The sequence below is a fragment of the Anoplolepis gracilipes genome, chromosome 6 (genome assembly GCF_047496725.1).
Source record: "Anoplolepis gracilipes chromosome 6, ASM4749672v1, whole genome shotgun sequence".
NCBI lineage: Eukaryota > Metazoa > Arthropoda > Insecta > Hymenoptera > Formicidae > Anoplolepis > Anoplolepis gracilipes.
In genome coordinates, this window is record NC_132975.1 from 6,762,789 (window position 1) to 6,782,534 (window position 19,746).

At 25.8% G+C, this 19,746-nt stretch overlaps 2 protein-coding genes across 6 annotated transcripts; both read right to left on the reverse strand.

Moving 5' to 3' along the window:
* Positions 1-727: 727 nt before the first annotated feature.
* Positions 728-8,401, reverse strand: LOC140666499 (F-box only protein 21-like). 3 transcript variants are annotated; one of them, XM_072893755.1, is made up of 9 exons: positions 7,991-8,401; positions 6,369-6,641; positions 5,484-5,928; positions 5,210-5,376; positions 4,698-4,815; positions 3,654-3,797; positions 3,143-3,419; positions 2,361-2,556; positions 728-2,260 (listed from the first exon to the last, which is right to left on the reverse strand). In XM_072893755.1, the coding sequence occupies exons 1-8, from the start codon at positions 8,146-8,148 to the stop codon at positions 2,393-2,395; spliced, it is 1,746 nt and encodes a 581-aa protein (XP_072749856.1). In that variant the 5' UTR covers positions 8,149-8,401; the 3' UTR covers positions 728-2,260; positions 2,361-2,392. The 3 variants fall into 3 exon arrangements, with proteins under 3 accessions (XP_072749856.1, XP_072749855.1, XP_072749857.1); XM_072893754.1 differs by having other exon boundaries at positions 728-2,556; XM_072893756.1 differs by lacking the exon at positions 7,991-8,401 and adding an exon at positions 7,063-7,203 and having other exon boundaries at positions 728-2,556.
* Positions 8,402-10,223: 1,822 nt separating this feature from the next.
* LOC140666500 (F-box only protein 21-like) lies at positions 10,224-18,554 on the reverse strand. Of its 3 annotated transcripts, XM_072893758.1 has the most exons (9): positions 18,147-18,553; positions 16,535-16,801; positions 15,615-16,059; positions 15,330-15,496; positions 14,773-14,890; positions 13,879-13,986; positions 13,324-13,600; positions 12,543-12,735; positions 10,224-12,442 (listed from the first exon to the last, which is right to left on the reverse strand). In XM_072893758.1, exons 1-8 carry the CDS (start codon positions 18,302-18,304, stop codon positions 12,575-12,577), a joined length of 1,701 nt encoding a protein of 566 aa, XP_072749859.1. In that variant the 5' UTR covers positions 18,305-18,553; the 3' UTR covers positions 10,224-12,442; positions 12,543-12,574. The 3 variants fall into 3 exon arrangements, with proteins under 3 accessions (XP_072749859.1, XP_072749860.1, XP_072749858.1); XM_072893759.1 differs by having other exon boundaries at positions 10,224-12,735; positions 13,408-13,600; positions 18,147-18,554; XM_072893757.1 differs by having other exon boundaries at positions 10,224-12,735.
* Positions 18,555-19,746: the final 1,192 nt, after the last annotated feature.

The following is a 19,746-nucleotide window of genomic DNA, read 5'->3' on the forward strand; positions in this document are numbered from 1 at the left end:
ACTCCAGCGGCAGTGAAACGCTTAAAATAAGGTACCATTTTATTATGTCGCCGCAATCATCATTTTTTAAATCGGATAAGAAAGAAAGAAAATTACGCATTCATGAAAGACATTTTAATCAAGCAAAGTTTAAAAATAACAATTAAAAATGTTTCTACAAATGACCGTCATGCAAATTATATAAATCAAGTAAAATAGCACATTTAATTCTCTTACAAATAAACCAATATGTATATATCTTATTTTAGAGAGAGCTAAAATTTAAAACACATAAAAATTTTCAATTATAATTATGCAATATAAGTTTCAATATCATTTTTCTTTCTATCTCTTTTATACTAAATGTTTTTCATTAAAATATTTCATTGCGTTTACTTTGTGCGAACATATTATACTTGTCATTTCATTTCCGGCTGTTACAGAATCGGTGATAATTATAAACGGTATATAACATCTCATCTATGCTACTACATTCAGAAATATTTACGACAAAATTTGATCGCTCTTAATCACATTCAAACCGAAATAATTTTACAAAATAACTTTTTCTATACGCAGATCGTGTGAAATGTTTTGTGAAACAGCGAAATGACGAATTTTAAGAAATTCTTTACTTGATTTTTTTTTTAAATACAAAAATTATAAAAATTTCTATAAGTTTAAAGTCTTAAACAAAAATAATAATAATTTTTATAATCTAGCAACTACTCTAGAGATAATTATAAAATCCAAATTAATATTAACAAGTCGTAAGTACGGCAATCTCGTTGAAATGAATGTAAGGTAGTTTTCGCGCAAAATAATTTAGCGAAATAAAACGATATTCGCTTTTGAGCGAATACCGACACTTTCAAGTAAAATTCTACAGACACGGTTCTGCTATTTTCGTTATATCATTGAAAAGATTGCAATAAGATTTCCAATTTTATGGAGAGTACACATTTTTCCAGATTTACACAGATCGACGTAAAGTCTGCCATGTCATGCGTGTATTCAGATGTGTGTATGTAAGTATTACAATTTAATAAAAATACTATGTGCCTTGACGGAGATTTTTAACGCAGGTGAATGTATTTACATTACGAAATTATTCATCCTTCGAGAGATCAAGTACATACAGTTTGCACCATTTATATCGAAAAAATATTTAAAATAAATGAAAAATAGAAATTATTTTCTCAACAAATTGTTCGTTTTAAAAAGAGACTGTTTATTAGATTTAGCTATTTTTTTTTTCTATTTTATTAATGGAAAATATTTCTTCAATCTATTTTTGCATCATTTTCTAATGAAAATGAACTTAATACTAAAAGACAATCTTTCTCGAAAGAAGAATCTTTGTGAATTTTTCTCTTGTCGCTCGTGATATTTTCTCTGCTGCCCAACATTTTCCATATTAATTATATATACTACGCATACATAGTCATAAAGTGTGTATATGTTTTTATTTTACATTTATGCTTACGAAGATAAAAATATTTTATTGTCAAGAATATTAAAATTGGATTTAAACTCTGTTTAGCGAAGATTCAAATTTTAGTGAAAAATCAAATCTTACTTATTTTTAGCGGAAACTCGCATAATAATACGCTCTCTCTCTTAGTGCAAATTAAAAATTTCATACCCTATTTAGCGGAGATTCAAACTCTGCTTAACTCAAGCCCGTTCAAAGAATGCGTAAACTTCACTAAATATCTCAATTTTGCTTAATCAAATAATTTCAGAGAGTGAAACAATTTTCTTTAAATAAAATATTAAAATTTACTTTAACTAATATGTTAATAATTATTATTAAAAGCTATTAAAGCTATTGTTATATGAAATAAATTCTATATATGTATGATGTAAAAGATGTCTATAATAAAAAAAATAAATTGTTTTATTCAAGGTTTTAAGCGGCATCAAATAATATTTTGTTGAAATAATTATAGTAAGTAAAAGAATTTTTAAAAACACACGATTTTTATATAACTTATTTTAATTGTATGCATATACAATACTTCTTTTCGTAAATTACAAACAGCGCATTCTTTTCACGTTCTTGGGCGTGATCGTTGCCTCCATCTCACCAACGAAGTTACTATTCTTCACAAGACGAGAGTTGAATTGTAAATTACAAAGTATTATATAAGCTAGTAAAAACTTTGTCTAAGAGATCTTTAGATAACGCTTAAATTAAATGTTAATAATAAAATAATATTTCTTACGCACTGTATAATTGTAATACTTGTGTTTTTTCTACAATAAGTTTGGATATTTGCTGGAAAGTAATATAATTTAATCGATATAAATATAGTATCTTGTAAGTATGGTTTATAAATAAATAATATAATTTAATAAAATTAAATTTAAAAAATTACATTATTAATATATTTTTAACAATTTCTGTTTTTTATTGCTTGGAAATCATATCAAGAACTACGGCGGCATCATTTGGGTAATGTTTTGCCAGCATTTCATTTGGTACGTAATAAGTGTCTTCAAATTTACAAAAATATCGACCAATCTCTGAATTATTGATCCATTTTGGTGTACGACATATTGCTTTTATGCTACCTAAAATAACAGATGTACTTTTTGTATTATGCAAATAATATAAATACATATGTGTCACAAAATATTCAACACACGGAGAAAATTTTATATTAAAAATTACTATGATATATAGTAACTGTGGACCATTAGAAACATTCCAAGTTAAAATGCTATGTAAAACTGTACAAATTGACGTAATTGACGTAAAAATTACGTCAATTACGTCAATTTGTACAGTTTTACATAGCATTTTAACTTGGAAAGTTTTTAATGGTCCACAGTTACTACATATCATAGTAATTTTAAATATAGAATTTTCTTCGTGAAGGGTTTCATCACATAGGAACGTATAAGTCAGAAAATTGCAACTTTACAGGAATGAGAAAAAACATTTTAAAATTCTTTTATACATAAGAGTACGGCTAAATATTTCTGCATTTCCATAACTATTAGATCAATTAGTACGTAGTTCTGTGATCAGAAGTGATGTAAAAGATGTTACTGCAAGGCGTATTTTTCATTTCCTATAATATCTCCCGTTGTAATGAAACCCTCGATATAAATTTATAAAAAAACTTTTAGATGCATGCTGTTTTAATGCTCATACTTTGTGGTATATAACATATTTCGTTATTATCATGTAAAATAAGATAATGTGGATCAAATTCCTCAGAGATTGTTAAACATTTACACAAAGACATAAGAGATTCTTCACATCTGTAGTAAATTGTGTTTTGATTCTTTCTGTCGTGCCATCCAATTATGACACCAACTTTATCATTTCTTTCATCTTGATGTGTAACTATCATTCCAACTGCAAATATTATTTCTTCTGACCTTTGTCTATGTTCTTTTTCTATTAAAATAGCGATACGGTCTATTAACTGAAAAATAATATTATAGTGTTACTTAACTGATGTTTTTTCAAGTAATTTATTAATTTACTTTTGTAGCATTTAAGTTATAAATAATTACGATTATGATAAATGTAATTAATATAAAATGATATGTACGATTATATATTATATTATATATTATATTATATCCTATATATTATATTATATTATATTATATTATAGGATATATGTATTGATCTATTTTTATTATGTAATATCTACCAATTTGTTTTCATCTCGTCTGTCTATAACATGTCCTTCAAGTGATCGAAGTGCTCGTAGTAGAGTTATTTCTAAATTACCTACGGTAAATACGCTCTCAATAAAAGGTACATAGCTCCAACTAGATGCCATCTTAAAAAAAAACTATGAAATTCCAATTATAAATAAAAAATAAAAAGTATGTTATTGAATTTAAAAAAGTAATGTTTGTATAGTTGAAAATCCATACAAAATTGTACACTTTAAGGGGAACAGAAGCTATTCTATATTATTGACCAAAATTTAACCTAACATGATAATATATTTGCAATTTATACACATAAAATAAGATAGGTTTTCACTGTAAGAATTGCATAGAGGAATATTTGTGAATTTGAAAAAAAAATGTCTGACGTGAGTTTGTGTTTCAATCTCGCACACTCGCACATGCACGAAAGCAATTTTTTACAGATTTAAAAAATCTTTTTTACTAGGCTTCTAAAGTCATTTTCAAAAGTTTACTAATATTCTGTTGTGTTATTCCAAATGCGAGTTCTATATCTCTTGCACAGACATACCATAGAACTTTTTATATTAAATAAATATTGTTATGACGTAACTGTCATTTTTTAATTTTTTATATTAGCCCCCGCATATTGTTTTTACAAGTACTTTAATTGTGAAGAAAGATTTATCAATTTTTGTAGCCAAAAAAAAAATTTTCAAAATCTGTAATTTATGTTTTGTCGGTAATTTTGGATCCCTATGATATAAGAAGATATTAAATGGTTTGTTTGAATCGCATTTTGCAGTCATCGAAAGGATATATTACAGCCCGTATTTATAAATAATAAATAAAGCTCAAGACATAAAACATTATTTCTATTAAAAGTGATTATTACTTCTGTGCTAGAGCTATTGTATCTAATAATAAGCATTTTTGTTTGAGAAGTTTAATAAAATTATTTATTTATGATAATTTTTAGTAAAGAGCAATATATTCTGTTCAATGCTGAATAAAAATAACTCCTTTAAATTAAAAATTATATATAAATAACTACTTACTTCTTCTAAAGAAATCTTTGAATATGATGTCTCAGAAGAAATCTGACACTTCTTTTGGATAACGATCGGCATATCGGGTACCCACTCATTGTAAAAATACTCGTCGTTGTTTGTATTACTGTAAAAAAATAAAAAATCACATACTATATATATATATATATGTAATTATTATGATACTACTAAATGTTCTTTCAAAAATATATTTTTTAGTCAATTTCGACTCAATCTTTTCTTAACAAAAGTGCTGAGAGAAGTCATTATTTATTATAATTTTCAATAAATTGGATTATAAATCTTTTGTAGAATTAATTGTAAAATTAAAAAATATATTACAGTAAAATTATCTAAAGAAGTGTAGTTTTATTATCTTTATTTGCTTCAAACTTATTTTTCGAAAAATTCTTTGTCTCTAATTATTTATAGTTTAAGAATTATTGATGCCATAACATTTTTGTTAAGAAAAAAGATCAATTAAAACAACAAAAAACTAACAATAAGATTATGCTTATTACTTTGCTTTCCAAACAATATGAATTAAAGAAGAACATTCATCAGCGTGAAGACCCATGTGTTGTACTAATTTGCAATGTATGCCCAATCTTCTAGCCACACTATGATATATTATTAACAGAAATGCATCTTTCCAAAATATTATATCTAAATTATTATTTTTTCTTATCTGTAATAGAATAATGAGTATTTGTAAGATATAATGAATATATAAATCGTATCATAATAATATAATTGAAAATAAGTACAATATATATAATTTATAATAAAATATACCAGATTTGCTATATCTAAGTCTTCTTTATTTGATTTAATCATTGGATAGAGTAATTCATAAGAATAATCTAAATCAAAAATAATTTTATCTAATATACACTTAATTTGCTTTGCTTCTGTTTCATTCCAATAATTGCCATTGATATTATTCTGTTTCAAAAATACAGAATTCTCACAAGACATCGAAAATATTGAATGCTGAGGATGTTCTTTTTCAAGATACATCAATATTTTATTCACGATTTTATCCAGTAATGTTTCTATATATGAAAAACATGTATATTTATTGGGTTGATACCATTGCATCATAATAAAAATTATTTCTTCTAAAAGTTTCTGCTGTTTGGGCCGATTTATAAAGATTTCCCACTTTTCTCTCAAATTAACTCGAAGCAGATATTGAAGAATTTTTATACTGTAATATTTTTGTGTTAAATCGCCTTCTCTGAAAATATGTATATATTATAGTTATTTGATTTACATTTATTATATTATATATTCTGCGTATATTATATTATATATTCTGCGTCTATTATATTATGATCTGCGTCTGTCGAGAGAAATATACGAATGTGTATGCGCGACAGAGGAAAAAAATTATCTATTTATCAAATTATATTATCTAAAACTCTATGTATATTTAATATATCTATGCTCTAGATGTAAATGTATGCTAGATAACTCCCTAAGTTAAGCCTTGTATTTTGGTTCACAATCCGAGAATTCAGTCCAAATTCTAGTTTCGAGAAATGTGTAGCGGCAATTTTATTAGTTATATATTCTTTGAACCGAGATCTCGAATCGAGTTCTATCATCGTGGCTTTTTAGAAAACAAGACTTTTTAAAGTACTCTCAAAAAAAAAAAAAAAAAAAAAATAATTATACTGTAGAGATTGTGTAAACAAGTTTCTATTAAGTTCATCCATTAATATATAATGTTTCCAAGAGTTGTTGACCAAATGACATTTCAAATATATATCTGCAATATCATTATTATAATAGTCATTATAGTAGTAGTTCTCCTCCAACAAGCTGGACATGTAATGCCTCATTTGTTTTATACATTCTATAGCTATTTTTATATGTTTTTTAAAATCAACTTGATTAAGTTTTTCGTTTCCATTTTGTTCGTCATAAACTTTCTTTGCAGAAGGCCATCTGAAATTAAACAGAAAATACTTTAAATTGGAAACTTTAATTTTTGAAAATTATACTAAAAGTAATATAGTATATATAGATTAATTATATAGATTAATTATTAAAAAGTTGTAAAAACAGATCTGTACTAATTGAGCCTAATCTCTATGAAAAAGAGAGAGAGAATGCTTCAACGCACATACACACGCACACGCTTATGTACAAATATTTTCTCTATTCCATGTGTTACTACTATTATCAAGAATAAATAACTGAGAAATAATACTGTTCAAGATTAATAGAATTCGCAAAGATTCAAAATTATGACTGACTAGTTATATGTTAGTGCATCACAATCTATTAACAGCTAAGTGCTCATAAAAAAAGGAATCACCCAATTTTTTATTAAAAAAAAGGAACATTTTCCATGTGAATGTCTAACCGATTCAGATTATGTGTGGTTGTGAAGGTAATAAAGTTGTGTGTTACAATGTAATTATAAAAGTTCATATGGTGTTTTTAGAATATTTTAGTATATTATTAAAAATATTCTATTCAGGCCGTGTAGACCTGAAAAGAAAAAAACATTAATAAAAGCGTGTTAAAAAGTTGATCTTTGCTAAGTGAATATAATGTAATTTGAAGGTAAATCCTCTCGACGCTTCTAGAATGTTCACTTATACATGTCATTTTTTGTATGGGTATCTTTTTGTGTTTGCACCGCGTCGCAGAAGAAACTCTTTTTAGATTTGAATGTTTTATCACGCGGAGTGTTATCGATTCTGTTTTGCCTACACAGCAGCAATAAAGCCAAAAGTATAAAGAATTTACCTTGGTTAATTGTTATCGTTTTTGAAAATTACATGAGTAATGTCAGTACCAAAAAAGTTGTTTGTGATTTTGGTTTTTAAGATTTGTTTACAAAAATTATTTGTATCTGGCGATAGAAAGACCTTCTCGAATAATTTGAGGGCACTCAAGTAATTAATCGTACAATGACAATGATTAATTTTGCGAAATGATCTTTGTGAATTAACTATATTTTCGAAATGATGAAAAATACTGTTTATCGCAATTATCGCGCGTGAGACTTCGCGTCTCAAACACTGTAATTGTATTTATATTTCGAGATGATCTCAAATAATATACGTTAATTTCATATCCAATCGAATAATTAAATACAATTAGAAGCTGTTTAAATCAATATATTGAAATGTATATAGAGATCATTTCATAAATGATCCGAAAAACGATTATTTTAGTATAAAATAGATTAGATCTTTTTTTAACTTTTGATCAGATTGTTGCAAAATTCTTTCTTAACAGACCAATAAATTAAAATAAAAACTAAATGAAAAATTTGTACATACCTCTGAGAAAACTTTTTCATCCAGAATATATTATTGTAGTTTATTTCCAGAAATTTCTTGCACGTGGAACTAAAATTCACGATATCCTTGATGCTGACTTCCTCGTTTGTAAGAATTGCTTCAATTATTTCGTCAGGTAAATTATATATTACAACCATTTTGAATAAATATATCGAAGTACAAAAAAGTTATATTTAACCAAAATTAACGAATCTACTAGCGTTCTACAATTATTTTCGTTTCTAAGTGTATATATAAGCGTACAAAATTTATTGCAAGGCCATAAATTATAAGCGTCTATTATGCTTTCAATGTTGGTATCACATAAAAAAATAGAAAATATAAAAATAATTCTTTTCTTTTTTTTTCTTGCTTGCTTCCAGAATGAATGTTCATAAGAAACTAATGGTAAAAGATTGTAGGGCTAGCATAACATGCCACATTTTACCTACCACTACTCCTTTTGATACAGTTTAAAGGAAATTACAGTTTAAAGAATGTTACAGTTTAGAGGAAGTTACCAGATTTTAACAATAAACGCTAGATATTTCTGGAATAACGTATTCCAATAGTTCTGTATATCCTGGAATAGTAGAGAAATGTTCATAAAATGTTCAAATAATTGTGAAATATTCAAAATATTCTATGAACATTACCTGTATGTTTATTAAAGAACATTCAGTGTAAATTTTGATATATGTATGGAACAAAAAAAATGAAATAAAAAATAGAATAAAACAGTATACGAAATGATAAAAAATCAAAACATTTTGTACTTATTTGAATATTCTTTATACATTCTTTAAATATTTCAAAATGTTTTGGAATAATTTTGGGATGTTTTTCTTGGATTTTAGGAACATCTTATAAATTTTTCAGGAATATCTAGCGTTTACTGGGTTCGATGGCTTACTTGAATTCGAAACTCTACAGTAATGTGCGAGAAAAATGTCTTAAAATTCAAAACATCTTTTGAATATACAGGCTTTAAATTAAAATTCTATTAGAGTAAACTCTACCTGAAATTAACGGAAAAATGTAGTTTTGACAATTTTTTTACTTCAAAAAGTTTGCGAGAAGCGGCTTTTTTCAATCGCTTATAACTCGGAAATTATTGATGCCTCGACATTTTCGTTTAGGAAAAATCGACTCCAAATGATTTCAAGAATCTGTCATTAACATGTTTTTCACCAATTACTGGACACCCTGTATATGCTGTGTGGGTATCTATGTTAAAAGTTTAACATTGTCTCTTACTCATGTTACATAGTACAGTTATCTTCTGTTAATATATTTTTTAATTGTGTATATATATATATATATATATATATATATATATATATATATACAATTTATATATATATATATATATATATATACAGAGTGTCCCGAATATATATATATATATACTTGTTTATTATATCAAAAACATATTAAGAATTCTCTCAAATATTTTTTAAACTTCTTTCTTTGTTATTATGCAGACATACATATATTTTAACACTTTGTTAAAATTTATAAACAATAATTTGATACAGCCAAGATTAGGTAAGTCTTTCCAGGGTGGAGCGGGCTTAGACGAGACTCCCGGGCCCTACCTACAAATACCTACCTTCCACTTCCAGTCACAACAACGAAGAAAATATAGCGGTGTGGTGTCCTCACTCTGCGATAGGACAAATTCCCAAAAATTGTATAAAGTGGGCCAAACACCACAGTTAGAGAGTCACCTTTAATATCCAGAGTACTTTGGCGAGAGGGGGTGCCAGGATAATGCCGCTGACGAGACTCGCATCCCCTCCTTTCCCGCCACAAATAATCACCAAAGTAGAATATCCCAGGGGGTTTTAGTGGGTTAAAGTCGCACATAAATCGGCCTAGCTTGGAGCTTGCGGGTTTTTATAATGGAATTCTCCCTGGTTAAAAAAAAGTTAATTTTTTATAATTAATAATAAGTTACAAGTTAAAAATTAAATTAACTTATTAACTTATTAAAATTAATTTATTAATTATGCAAAACTATATGTTTTTACACAATATTTTTTTATATTATCTTAAATTTAATTATATATTAAATTTAATAAGTATAATAATAATAAAGTAGTCTTTTATAAAAGAAATAATGTAAACCAGAGAAATAAAGAGCGAGTTTTTTAATTCGATTTGAAAAATTCATCGATTTGATAATCGATTGATCAATCGATAAATATAAAAAATTCGCTCAAAGTACAGATTTGTGAGCGTGCAAGTATTTAAAAATTATTTTAATTTGTATAAAAATAAAGTTAATACATTTAAAATTAACAACAATTACACAATTAAAAATGTTTCTACATATGATCATCATGCAAATTATATAAATCAAGTAAAATAGCACATTTAATTTTCTTATAAATAAACCAATAAGTATATATCTTATTTTTGAGAGAGCTAAAATTTAAAATATATAAAAATTTTCAATCATAATCATGCAATATAAGTTTCAATATCATTTTTCTTTCTCTCTCTATTTTATTAAAATGTTTTTCATTAAAATATTTCATTCCGTTTACTTCGTGCGAACATATTATACTTGTCATTTCATTTCCGGCTGTTACAGAATCGGTGATAATTATAAACGGTATATAACATCTCATTTGTGCTATTACATTCAGAAATATTTACGACAAAATTTGATCGCTCTTAATCACAGTCAAACCGAAATAATTTTACAAAATAACTTTTTCTATACGCAGATCGTGTGAAATGTTTTGTGAAACAGCGAAATGACGAATTTTAAGAAATTTTTTACTTGATTTTTTTTTTAAATACAAAAATTATAAAAATTTCTATAAGTTTAAAGTCTTAAACAAAAATAATAATAATTTTTATAATCTAGCAACTACTCTAGAGATAATTATAAAATCCAAATTAATATTAACAAGTCGTAAGTAACAAGTATTACGGCAATCTCGTTGAAATGAATGTAAGGTAGTTTTCACGCAAAATAATTTAGCAAAATAAAATGATATTCGCTTTTGAGCGAATATCGACACTTTCAACTAAAATTCTACAGACACGGTTCTGCTGTTTTCTTTACATCATTGAAACGAATTGTAAAAGATTGCAATAAGCTTTCCAATTTTATGGAGAGTACACATTTTTTCAGATTTACACAGATCGACGTAAAGTCTGCCATGTTACTCGTGTATTCAGATGTGTATATGTAAGTATTACAATTTAATAAAAACACTATGTGCCTTGACGGAGATTTTTAACGCAGGTGAATGTATTTACATTACGAAATTATTCATCCTTCGAGAGATCAAGTACATACAGTTTGCACCTTTTATATCGAAAAAATATTTAAAATAAATGAAAAATAGAAATTATTTTCTCAACAATTTGTTTGTTTTAAAAAGAGACTGTCTTTTAGATTTAGCTATTATTTTTTTCTATTTTATTAATGAAAAATATTTCTTCAATCTATTTTTGCATCATTTTCTATTGAAAATGAACTTAATACTAAAAGACAATCTTTCTCGAAAGAAGAATCTTTGTGAATTTTTCTCTTGTCGCTCGTGATATTTTCTCTGCTGCCCAACATTTTTCATATTAATTATATATACGCATACATAGTCATAAAGTGTGTATATGTTTTTATTTTACATTTATGCTTACGAAGATAAAAATATTTTATTGTCAGGAATATTAAAATTGGATTTAAACTCTGTTTAGCGGAGATTCAAATTTTAGTGAAAACTCAAATCTTACTTATTTTTAGCGGAAACTCGCATAATACGCTCTCTCTCTTAGTGCAAATTAAAAATTTCATACCCTATTTAGCGGAGATTCAAACTCTGCTTAACTCAAGCCCGTTCAAAGAATGCGTAAACTTCACTAAATATCTCAATTCTGCTTAATCAAATAATTTCAGAGAGTGAAACAATTCTCTTTAAATAAAATATTAAAATTTACTTTAACTAATATGTTAATAATTATTATTAAAAGCTATTACAAACTATTGTTCAATGAAATAAATTCTATATATGTATGATGTAAAAGATGTCTATAATAAAAAAAATAAATTGTTTTATTCAAGGTTTTAAGCGGCATCAAATAATATTTTGTTGAAATAATTATAGTAAGTAAAAGAATTTTTAAAAATACACGATTTTTATATAACTTATTTTAATTGTATGCATATACAATACTTCTTTTCGTAAATTACGAACAGCGCATTCTTTTCACGTTCTTGTACGTGATCGTTGCCTCCATCTCACCAACGAGGTTACTATTCTTCACAAGACGAAAATTGAATTGTAAATTACAAAGTATTATATAAGCTAGTATGAACTTTGTCTAAGAAATCTCTAGATAACATTTAAATAAAAAAGTTAATAAAAAGAATATCTCTTACGCACTGTATAATTGTAATACTTGTGTTTTTTCTACTATAAATTTGGATATTCGCTGGAAAGTAATATAATTTAATCAATATAAATATAGTATCTTGTAAGTGTGGTTTATAAGAAAATAATATAATTTAATAAAATTAAATTTAAAAAATTACATTTTTAATATATTTTTAATAATTTCTGTTTTTTATTGCTTGGAAATTATATCAAGAACCACGGCATCATTTGGGTAATGTTTTGCCAGCATTTCATTTGGTACGTAATAAGTGCCTTCAAATTTACAAAAATATCGACCAATCTCTGAATTATTGATCCATTTTGGTGTACGACATATTGCTTTTATGCTACCTAAAATAACAGATGTATTTTTTGTATTATGTTAATAATATAAATACATATGTGTCACAAAATATTCAACAACACGGAGAAAATTTTATATTAAAAAATTACTATGATATGTAGTAACTGTGGACCATTAGGAACATTCCAAGTTAAAATGTTATGTAAAACTGTACAAATTGATGTAATTTACGTAAATATTACGTCAATTACATCAATTTGTACAGTTTTACATAACATTTTAACTTGGAATGTTCCTAATGGTCCACAGTTACTACATATCATAGTAATTTTTAATATAAAATTTTCTTCGTGAAAGGTTTTATCACATAGGAACGTATAAGTCAGAAAATCGTAACTTTACAGGAATGAGAAAAAACATTTTTAAATTCGTTTATACATAAAAGTACGACTAAATATTTCTGCATTTCCATAATTATTAGATCAATTAGTACGTAGCTCTGTGCTCAGAAGTGTTATAAGAGATGTTACTGCAGGGCGTATTTTTCATATGCCTTATTATCTCCCGTTGTAATGAAACCCTCGAAATAAATTTATAAAAAAACATTTAGATGCATGCTGTTTTAATGCTCATACTTTGTGGTATATAACATATTTCGTTATTATCATGTAAAATAAGATAATGTGGATCAACTCCCTCAGAGATTGTTAAACATTTACACAAAGACATAAGAGATTCTTCACATCTGTAGTGAACTACGCTTGGATTGTTTTTTTCGTGCCATCCAATTATAACACCAACTTTATCGTTTTTTCCATCTTGATGTATAATTATCATTCCAACTGCAAATATTATTTCTTTTGACCTTTGTCTATGTTGTTTTTCTACTAAAATAACGTGATCGCTTATTAACTGAAAAATAATATTATAGTATTATTTAACTGATGTTTTCTCAAGTAATTTATTAATTTATTTTTGTAGCATTTAAGTTATAAATAATTATAATTATAATAAATATAATTAATATGAAATAATATGTACGATTATATATTAAATTATATATTATATTATATATTATATATTATATATTATATATTATATATTATATATTATTAATTATATATTATATATTATATTATATTATATTATAAGATATATGTATTGATTTTTTTTCATTATGTAATATCTACCCATTCCTCTGTAGCTCGTGTAATCTTCTTTCGAAGTGATTTGTTTATAGGGTTATCTTCGGTAAATACTCTCTTAGTAATAGGCACATAACTCAGATAACTCTCTATCTTAAAAAGAAAATATAAAATTCTAATTATAAATAAAAAATAAAAAATATTTTATTGAATTTATAAAAGTAATGTTTATATAATTGAAAATCTATGCAAAATTGCACACTTTAAGAGGATGCAAAAGCTGTTTTATATTATCGACCAAAATTTAATCTAACATTACAATATATTTGCAATTTATACACATAGAATAAAATAAATTTTCAATATAAGGATTGCATAGAGGAATATTTGTGAATTTTTAAAAAAGATGTCTGACGTGAGTTTGTGTTTCAATCTCGCACACTCGCAGATGCACGAAAGCAATTTTTTACAGATTTAAAAAATCTTTTTTACTAGGCTTCTAAAGTCATTTTCAAAAGTTTACTAATATTCTGTTGTGTTATTCGAAACGCGGGTTCTATATCTCTTACACAGACACATACCATAGAACTTTTTATATTAAATAAATATTGTTATGACGTAACTGTCATTTTTTAATTTTTTATATTAGCCCCCGCATATTGTTTTTACAAGTACTTTAATTGTGAAGATAGATTTGTTAATCCTCGTAGCCAAAAAAAAAATTTTCAAAATCTGTAATTCATGTTCTGTCGGTAATTTTGGATCCCTATGATATGAGACGATATTAAATGTTTCGTTTGAATTGCATTTTACAGTCATCGAAAGGATATATTACAGCCCGTATTTATAAATAATAAATAAAGCTCAAGACATAGAACATTATTTCTATTAAAAGTGATTATTACTTCTGTGCTAGGCTATTGTATCTAATATACTTACTGTTTGTAAAGAAATCTTTGAATATGATGTCTCAGAAGAAATCTGACACTTCTTTTGGGTAACGATCGGCAGATCGGATACCCACTTAATGTAAAAATACTCGTCGTTGTTTGTATTACTGTAAAAAAATAAAAAATCACATACTATATATATATATATATATATATATATATATATATATATATATATATATATATATATGTAGTTATTATAATATTACTAAATGTTCTTTTAATAATATATTTTTTAGTCAATTTCGACTCAATCTTTTCTTAACAGAAGTACTAAGAAAAGTCATTATTTATTATAATTTTCAATAAATTGGATTATAAATCTTTTGTAGAATTAATTGTAAAATTAAAAAATATATTACAGTAAAATTATTTTAAAATGTGTAGTTTTATTATCTTTATTTGCTTCAAAGTTTACTTTACGAGAAATTCTTTGTCTTCAATTATTTATAGTTCAAGAATTATTAATGTCTTGACATTTTTGTTAAGAGAAAAGATCGATATATTAAAAGAACAAAAAGCTAACAATAAAATTATGCTTATTACTTTGCCTTCCAAACAATATGAATTAAAGAAGAACATTCATCAGCGTGAAGACCCATGTGTTGTACTAATTCGCAATGTATGCCCAATCTTCTAGCCACACTATGATATGTTATTAACAGAAATACATCTTTCCAAAATATTAGATCTAAATTATTATCTTTTCTCATCTGTAATAGAATAATGATTATTTGTAAGATTTAATGAATATATATATATATATATATATATATATATATATTATAATAGAAAATAAATATAATATTTATAATTTATAATAAAATATACCGGATTTGCTATATCTAAGTCCTCTTTATTTGATTTAATCAATGGATAGAGTAATTCACGAGAATAATCTAAATCAAAAATAATTCTATCTAATATACACTTAATTTGCTCTGCTTCTGTTTCGTTCCAATAATTGCCGTTGATAGTATTGTGTTTCCAAAAAAATAAATCTTTAGAAGTCATCCAAAATATTGAATGCTGAGGATATTCTTTTTCAAGATACATCAATATTTTATTCGCGATTTTATCCAGTAATGTTTCTATATATGAGGAACATATATATTTATTGGGTTGATACCATTTCATCATAATAGGAATCATTGTTTCTAAAAGTTGCCGCTTTTCGGGCCGATTTATAAAGATTTTCCATTCTACTGTCAAATTAACTCGAAGCAGATATTGAAGAATTTTTATACTGTAATATTTTTGTGTTAAATCGCCTTCTCTGAAAATAATATGTATATATTATAGTTATTTGATTTATATTTATATTTATATTATATTTATTAGATTATATATTTTGCGTCTATTATATTATGGTCTGCGTCTGTCGACAGAAATATACCAATGTGTACGCGCGACGGAGGAAAAAGATTATCTTTTTATCTAATTATATTATCTAAAACTCTATGTATATTTAATATATTTATGCTCTAGATGTAAATGTGTGCGAGATAACTCTCTAAGTTAAGCCTTGTGTCTTGGTTCACGATCCGAGAACGCAGTCCAAATTCTAGTTTCGAGAAATGTGTAGCTAATTAGCTTGCAGCTTTTACAGAAAAGTGGCAATTTTATTGGTTACATATTTCTTGGACCGAGATCTCGGATGGAATTCTGTCATCGTGGCTTTTTAGAACACAAGACTTTTTAGAAGTACTCTCAAAAAAAAAAAAAAAAAAAAAAAAAAAAGAAAACTATACCGTGGAGATTGTGTAAACAAATTTCTATTAAGTTCATCCATTAATATAAAACGGTTCCAACAGCAGTCGAGTAAATGACATTTGAAATCTTCAATATCATTATTATAAATGTCATTATAGTAGTAGTTCTTCTTTAATTTGAGGGATATGTAATGCCTCATTTTTTTTATACATTCTATAGATAATTTTATATGTATTCTAAAATCAACTTGATTAAGTTTTTCGTATGCATTTACTTCGTCATAAATTCTCTTTACAGAAGGCCATCTGAAATTAAACAGAAAATACTTTAAATTGGAAACTTTAATTTTTGAAAATTATACTAAAAGTAATATAGTATATATAGATTAATTATATAGATTAATTATTAAAAAGTTGTAAAAACAGATCTGTACTAATTGACCCTAATCTCTACGAAAAAGAGACAGCATGCTTCAACACACATACACACGCACACGCATATGCACAAATATTTTCTCTTTTCCACGTGTTACTACTATTGTCAAGAATAAGCAACTGAGAAATGATACTGTTCAAGATTAAAAGAATTCACAAAAATTCAAAATTATGACTGACTAGTTATATGTTAGTGCATCACAATCTATTAATAGCTAAGTGCTTATAAAAAGAAAGAATCACTTCATTTTTTATTAAAAAAAAGAACATTTTCCATATGGATGTCTATAACCGATTCAGGTTATGTGTGGTTGTGAAAATTATAAAGTTGTGTGTTACAATGTAATTATTAAAGTTCATATGGTGTCTTTAGAATATTTTTAGTATATTATTAAAAATATTCTATTCAGGTCGTGTAGACTTGAACAGAAGACATTAATAAAAGCGTGTTAAAAAGTTGACCTTTGCTAAGTAAATATAATGTAATTTGAAGGTAAATCCTCTCGACGCTTCTAGAATGTTCACTTATACATGTCATTTTTTGTATGGGTATCTTTTTGTGTTTGCACCGCGTCGCAGAAGAAACTCTTTTTAGATTTGAATGTTTTATCACGCGGAGTGTTATCGATTCTGTTTTGCCTACACAGCAGCAATAAAGCCAAAAGTATAAAGAATTTACCTTGGTTAATTGTTATCGTTTTTGAAAATTACATGAGTAATGTCAGTACCAAAAAAGTTGTTTGTGATTTTGGTTTTTAAGATTTGTTTACAAAAATTATTTGTATCTGGCGATAGAAAGACCTTCTCGAATAATTTGAGGGCACTCAAGTAATTAATCGTACAATGACAATGATTAATTTTGCGAAATGATCTTTGCGAATTAATTATTTTCGAAATGATGAAAAATGCTGTTTATCACAATTAGCGCGCGTGAGACTTCGCGTCTCAAACACTGTAATTGTATTTATATTTCGAGATGATCTCAAATAATATACGTTAATTTCATATCCAATCGAATAATTAAATACAATTAGAAGCTGTTTAAATCAATATATTGAAATTAATATAGAGATCATTTCATAAATGATCCGAAAAACGATTATTTTAGCTTAAAATAGATTAGATCTTTTTTTAACTTTTGATCAGATTGTTGCAAAATTCTTTCTTAACAGACCAATAAATTAAAATAAAAACCAAATGAAAAATTTGTACATACCTCTGAGAAAACTTTTTCATCCAGAATATATTATTGTACTTTATTTCCAGAAATTTCTTGCACGTGGAACTAAAATTCACGATATCCTTGATGCTGACTTCCTCGTTTGTAAGAATTGCTTCAATTATTTCGTCAGGTAAATTATATATTACAACCATTTTGAATAAATATGTCGAAGTACAAAAAAGTTATATTTAACCAAAATTAACGAATCTACTAGCGTTCTACAATTATTTTCGTTTCTAAGTGTATATATAAGCGTACAAAATTTATTGCAAGGCAATAAATTATAAGCGTCTATTATGCTTTCAATGTTGGTATCACATAAAAAAATAGAAAATATAAAAATAATTCTTTTCTTCTTTTTTCTTGCTTGCTTCTAGAATGAATGTTCATAAGAAACTAATGGTAAAAGATTGTAGGGCTAGCATAACATGCCACATTTTACCTACCACTACTCCTTTTGATACAGTTTAAAGGAAATTACAGTTTAAAGAATGTTACAGTTAAAGGAAGTTACTAGATTTTAACAATAAACGCTAGATATTTCTGGAATAACGTATTCCAATAGTTCTGTATATCCTGGATAAGTAGAGAAATGTTCATAAAATGTTCAAATAATTGTGAAATATTCAAAATATTCTATGAACATTACCTGTATGTTTATTAAAGAACATTCAGTGTAAATTTTGATATATGTATGGAACAAAAAAAATGAAATAAAAAATAGAATAAAACAGTATACGAAATGATAAAAAATCAAAACATTTTGTACTTATTTGAATATTCTTTATACATTCTTTAAATATTTCAAAATGTTTTGGAATAATTTTGGGATGTTTTTCTTGGATTTTAGGAACATCTTATAAATTTTTCAGGAATATCTAGCGTTTACTGGGTTCGATGGCTTACTTGAATTCGAAACTCTACAGTAATGTGCGAGAAAAATGTCTTAAAATTCAAAACATCTTTTGAATATACAGGCTTTAAATTAAAATTCTATTAGAGTAAACTCTACCTGAAATTAACAGAAAAATGTAGTTTTGACAATTTTTTTACTTCAAAAAGTTTGCGAGAAGCGGCTTTTTTCAATCGCTTATAACTCGGAAATTATTGATGCCTCGACATTTTCGTTTAGGAAAAATCGACTCCAAATGATTTCAAGAATCTGTCATTAACATGTTTTTCACCAATTACTGGACACCCTGTATATGCTGTGTGGGTATCTATGTTAAAAGTTTAACATTGTCTTTTACTCATGTTACATAGTACAGTTATCTTCTGTTAATATATTTTTTAACATTGTTCCTATTTCTGTGTAAAACATGATCATAACCTGTCCACTTACTATTATTTTCTTGTTTTTTTATCTCTCTCTATTAAAATTCTATAAATAATTATTTTATTGTTAAAGAATAAAAGAATATGTAAATTAATTTAGAACTTTAAAACTTTTTTTAAAATTATTTTTTTTTAACATAACTAAGCAAATTAGTTAAAGTTAAATATTTAAAACATTCAATTTATATATATATATATATATATATATACACAAAGTGTCCCAAATATATATATATATATATATATATACTTATTTATT

Bases quoted from the DNA above. Each gene is read 5' to 3' on its own strand.
- LOC140666499 (XM_072893755.1), bottom strand. From the start codon at position 8,148: ATGGTTGTAATATATAATTTACCTGACGAAATAATTGAAGCAATTCTT. The intron at 3,798-4,697 runs GTAAGTAGTTAT...GGAATTTCATAG, and splicing joins CAAAGATTTCTTTAGAAGAA to TTTTTTTTTAAGATGGCATC. The intron at 3,420-3,653 runs GTAGATATTACA...ATTATTTTTCAG, and splicing joins GACGAGATGAAAACAAATTG to TTAATAGACCGTATCGCTAT.
- LOC140666500 (XM_072893758.1), bottom strand. From the start codon at position 18,304: ATGGTTGTAATATATAATTTACCTGACGAAATAATTGAAGCAATTCTT. The intron at 14,891-15,329 runs GTAATAAGCATA...ATTTTTTTACAG, and splicing joins CATATTGTTTGGAAGGCAAA to TAATACAAACAACGACGAGT. The intron at 13,601-13,878 runs GTAGATATTACA...ATTATTTTTCAG, and splicing joins CACGAGCTACAGAGGAATGG to TTAATAAGCGATCACGTTAT.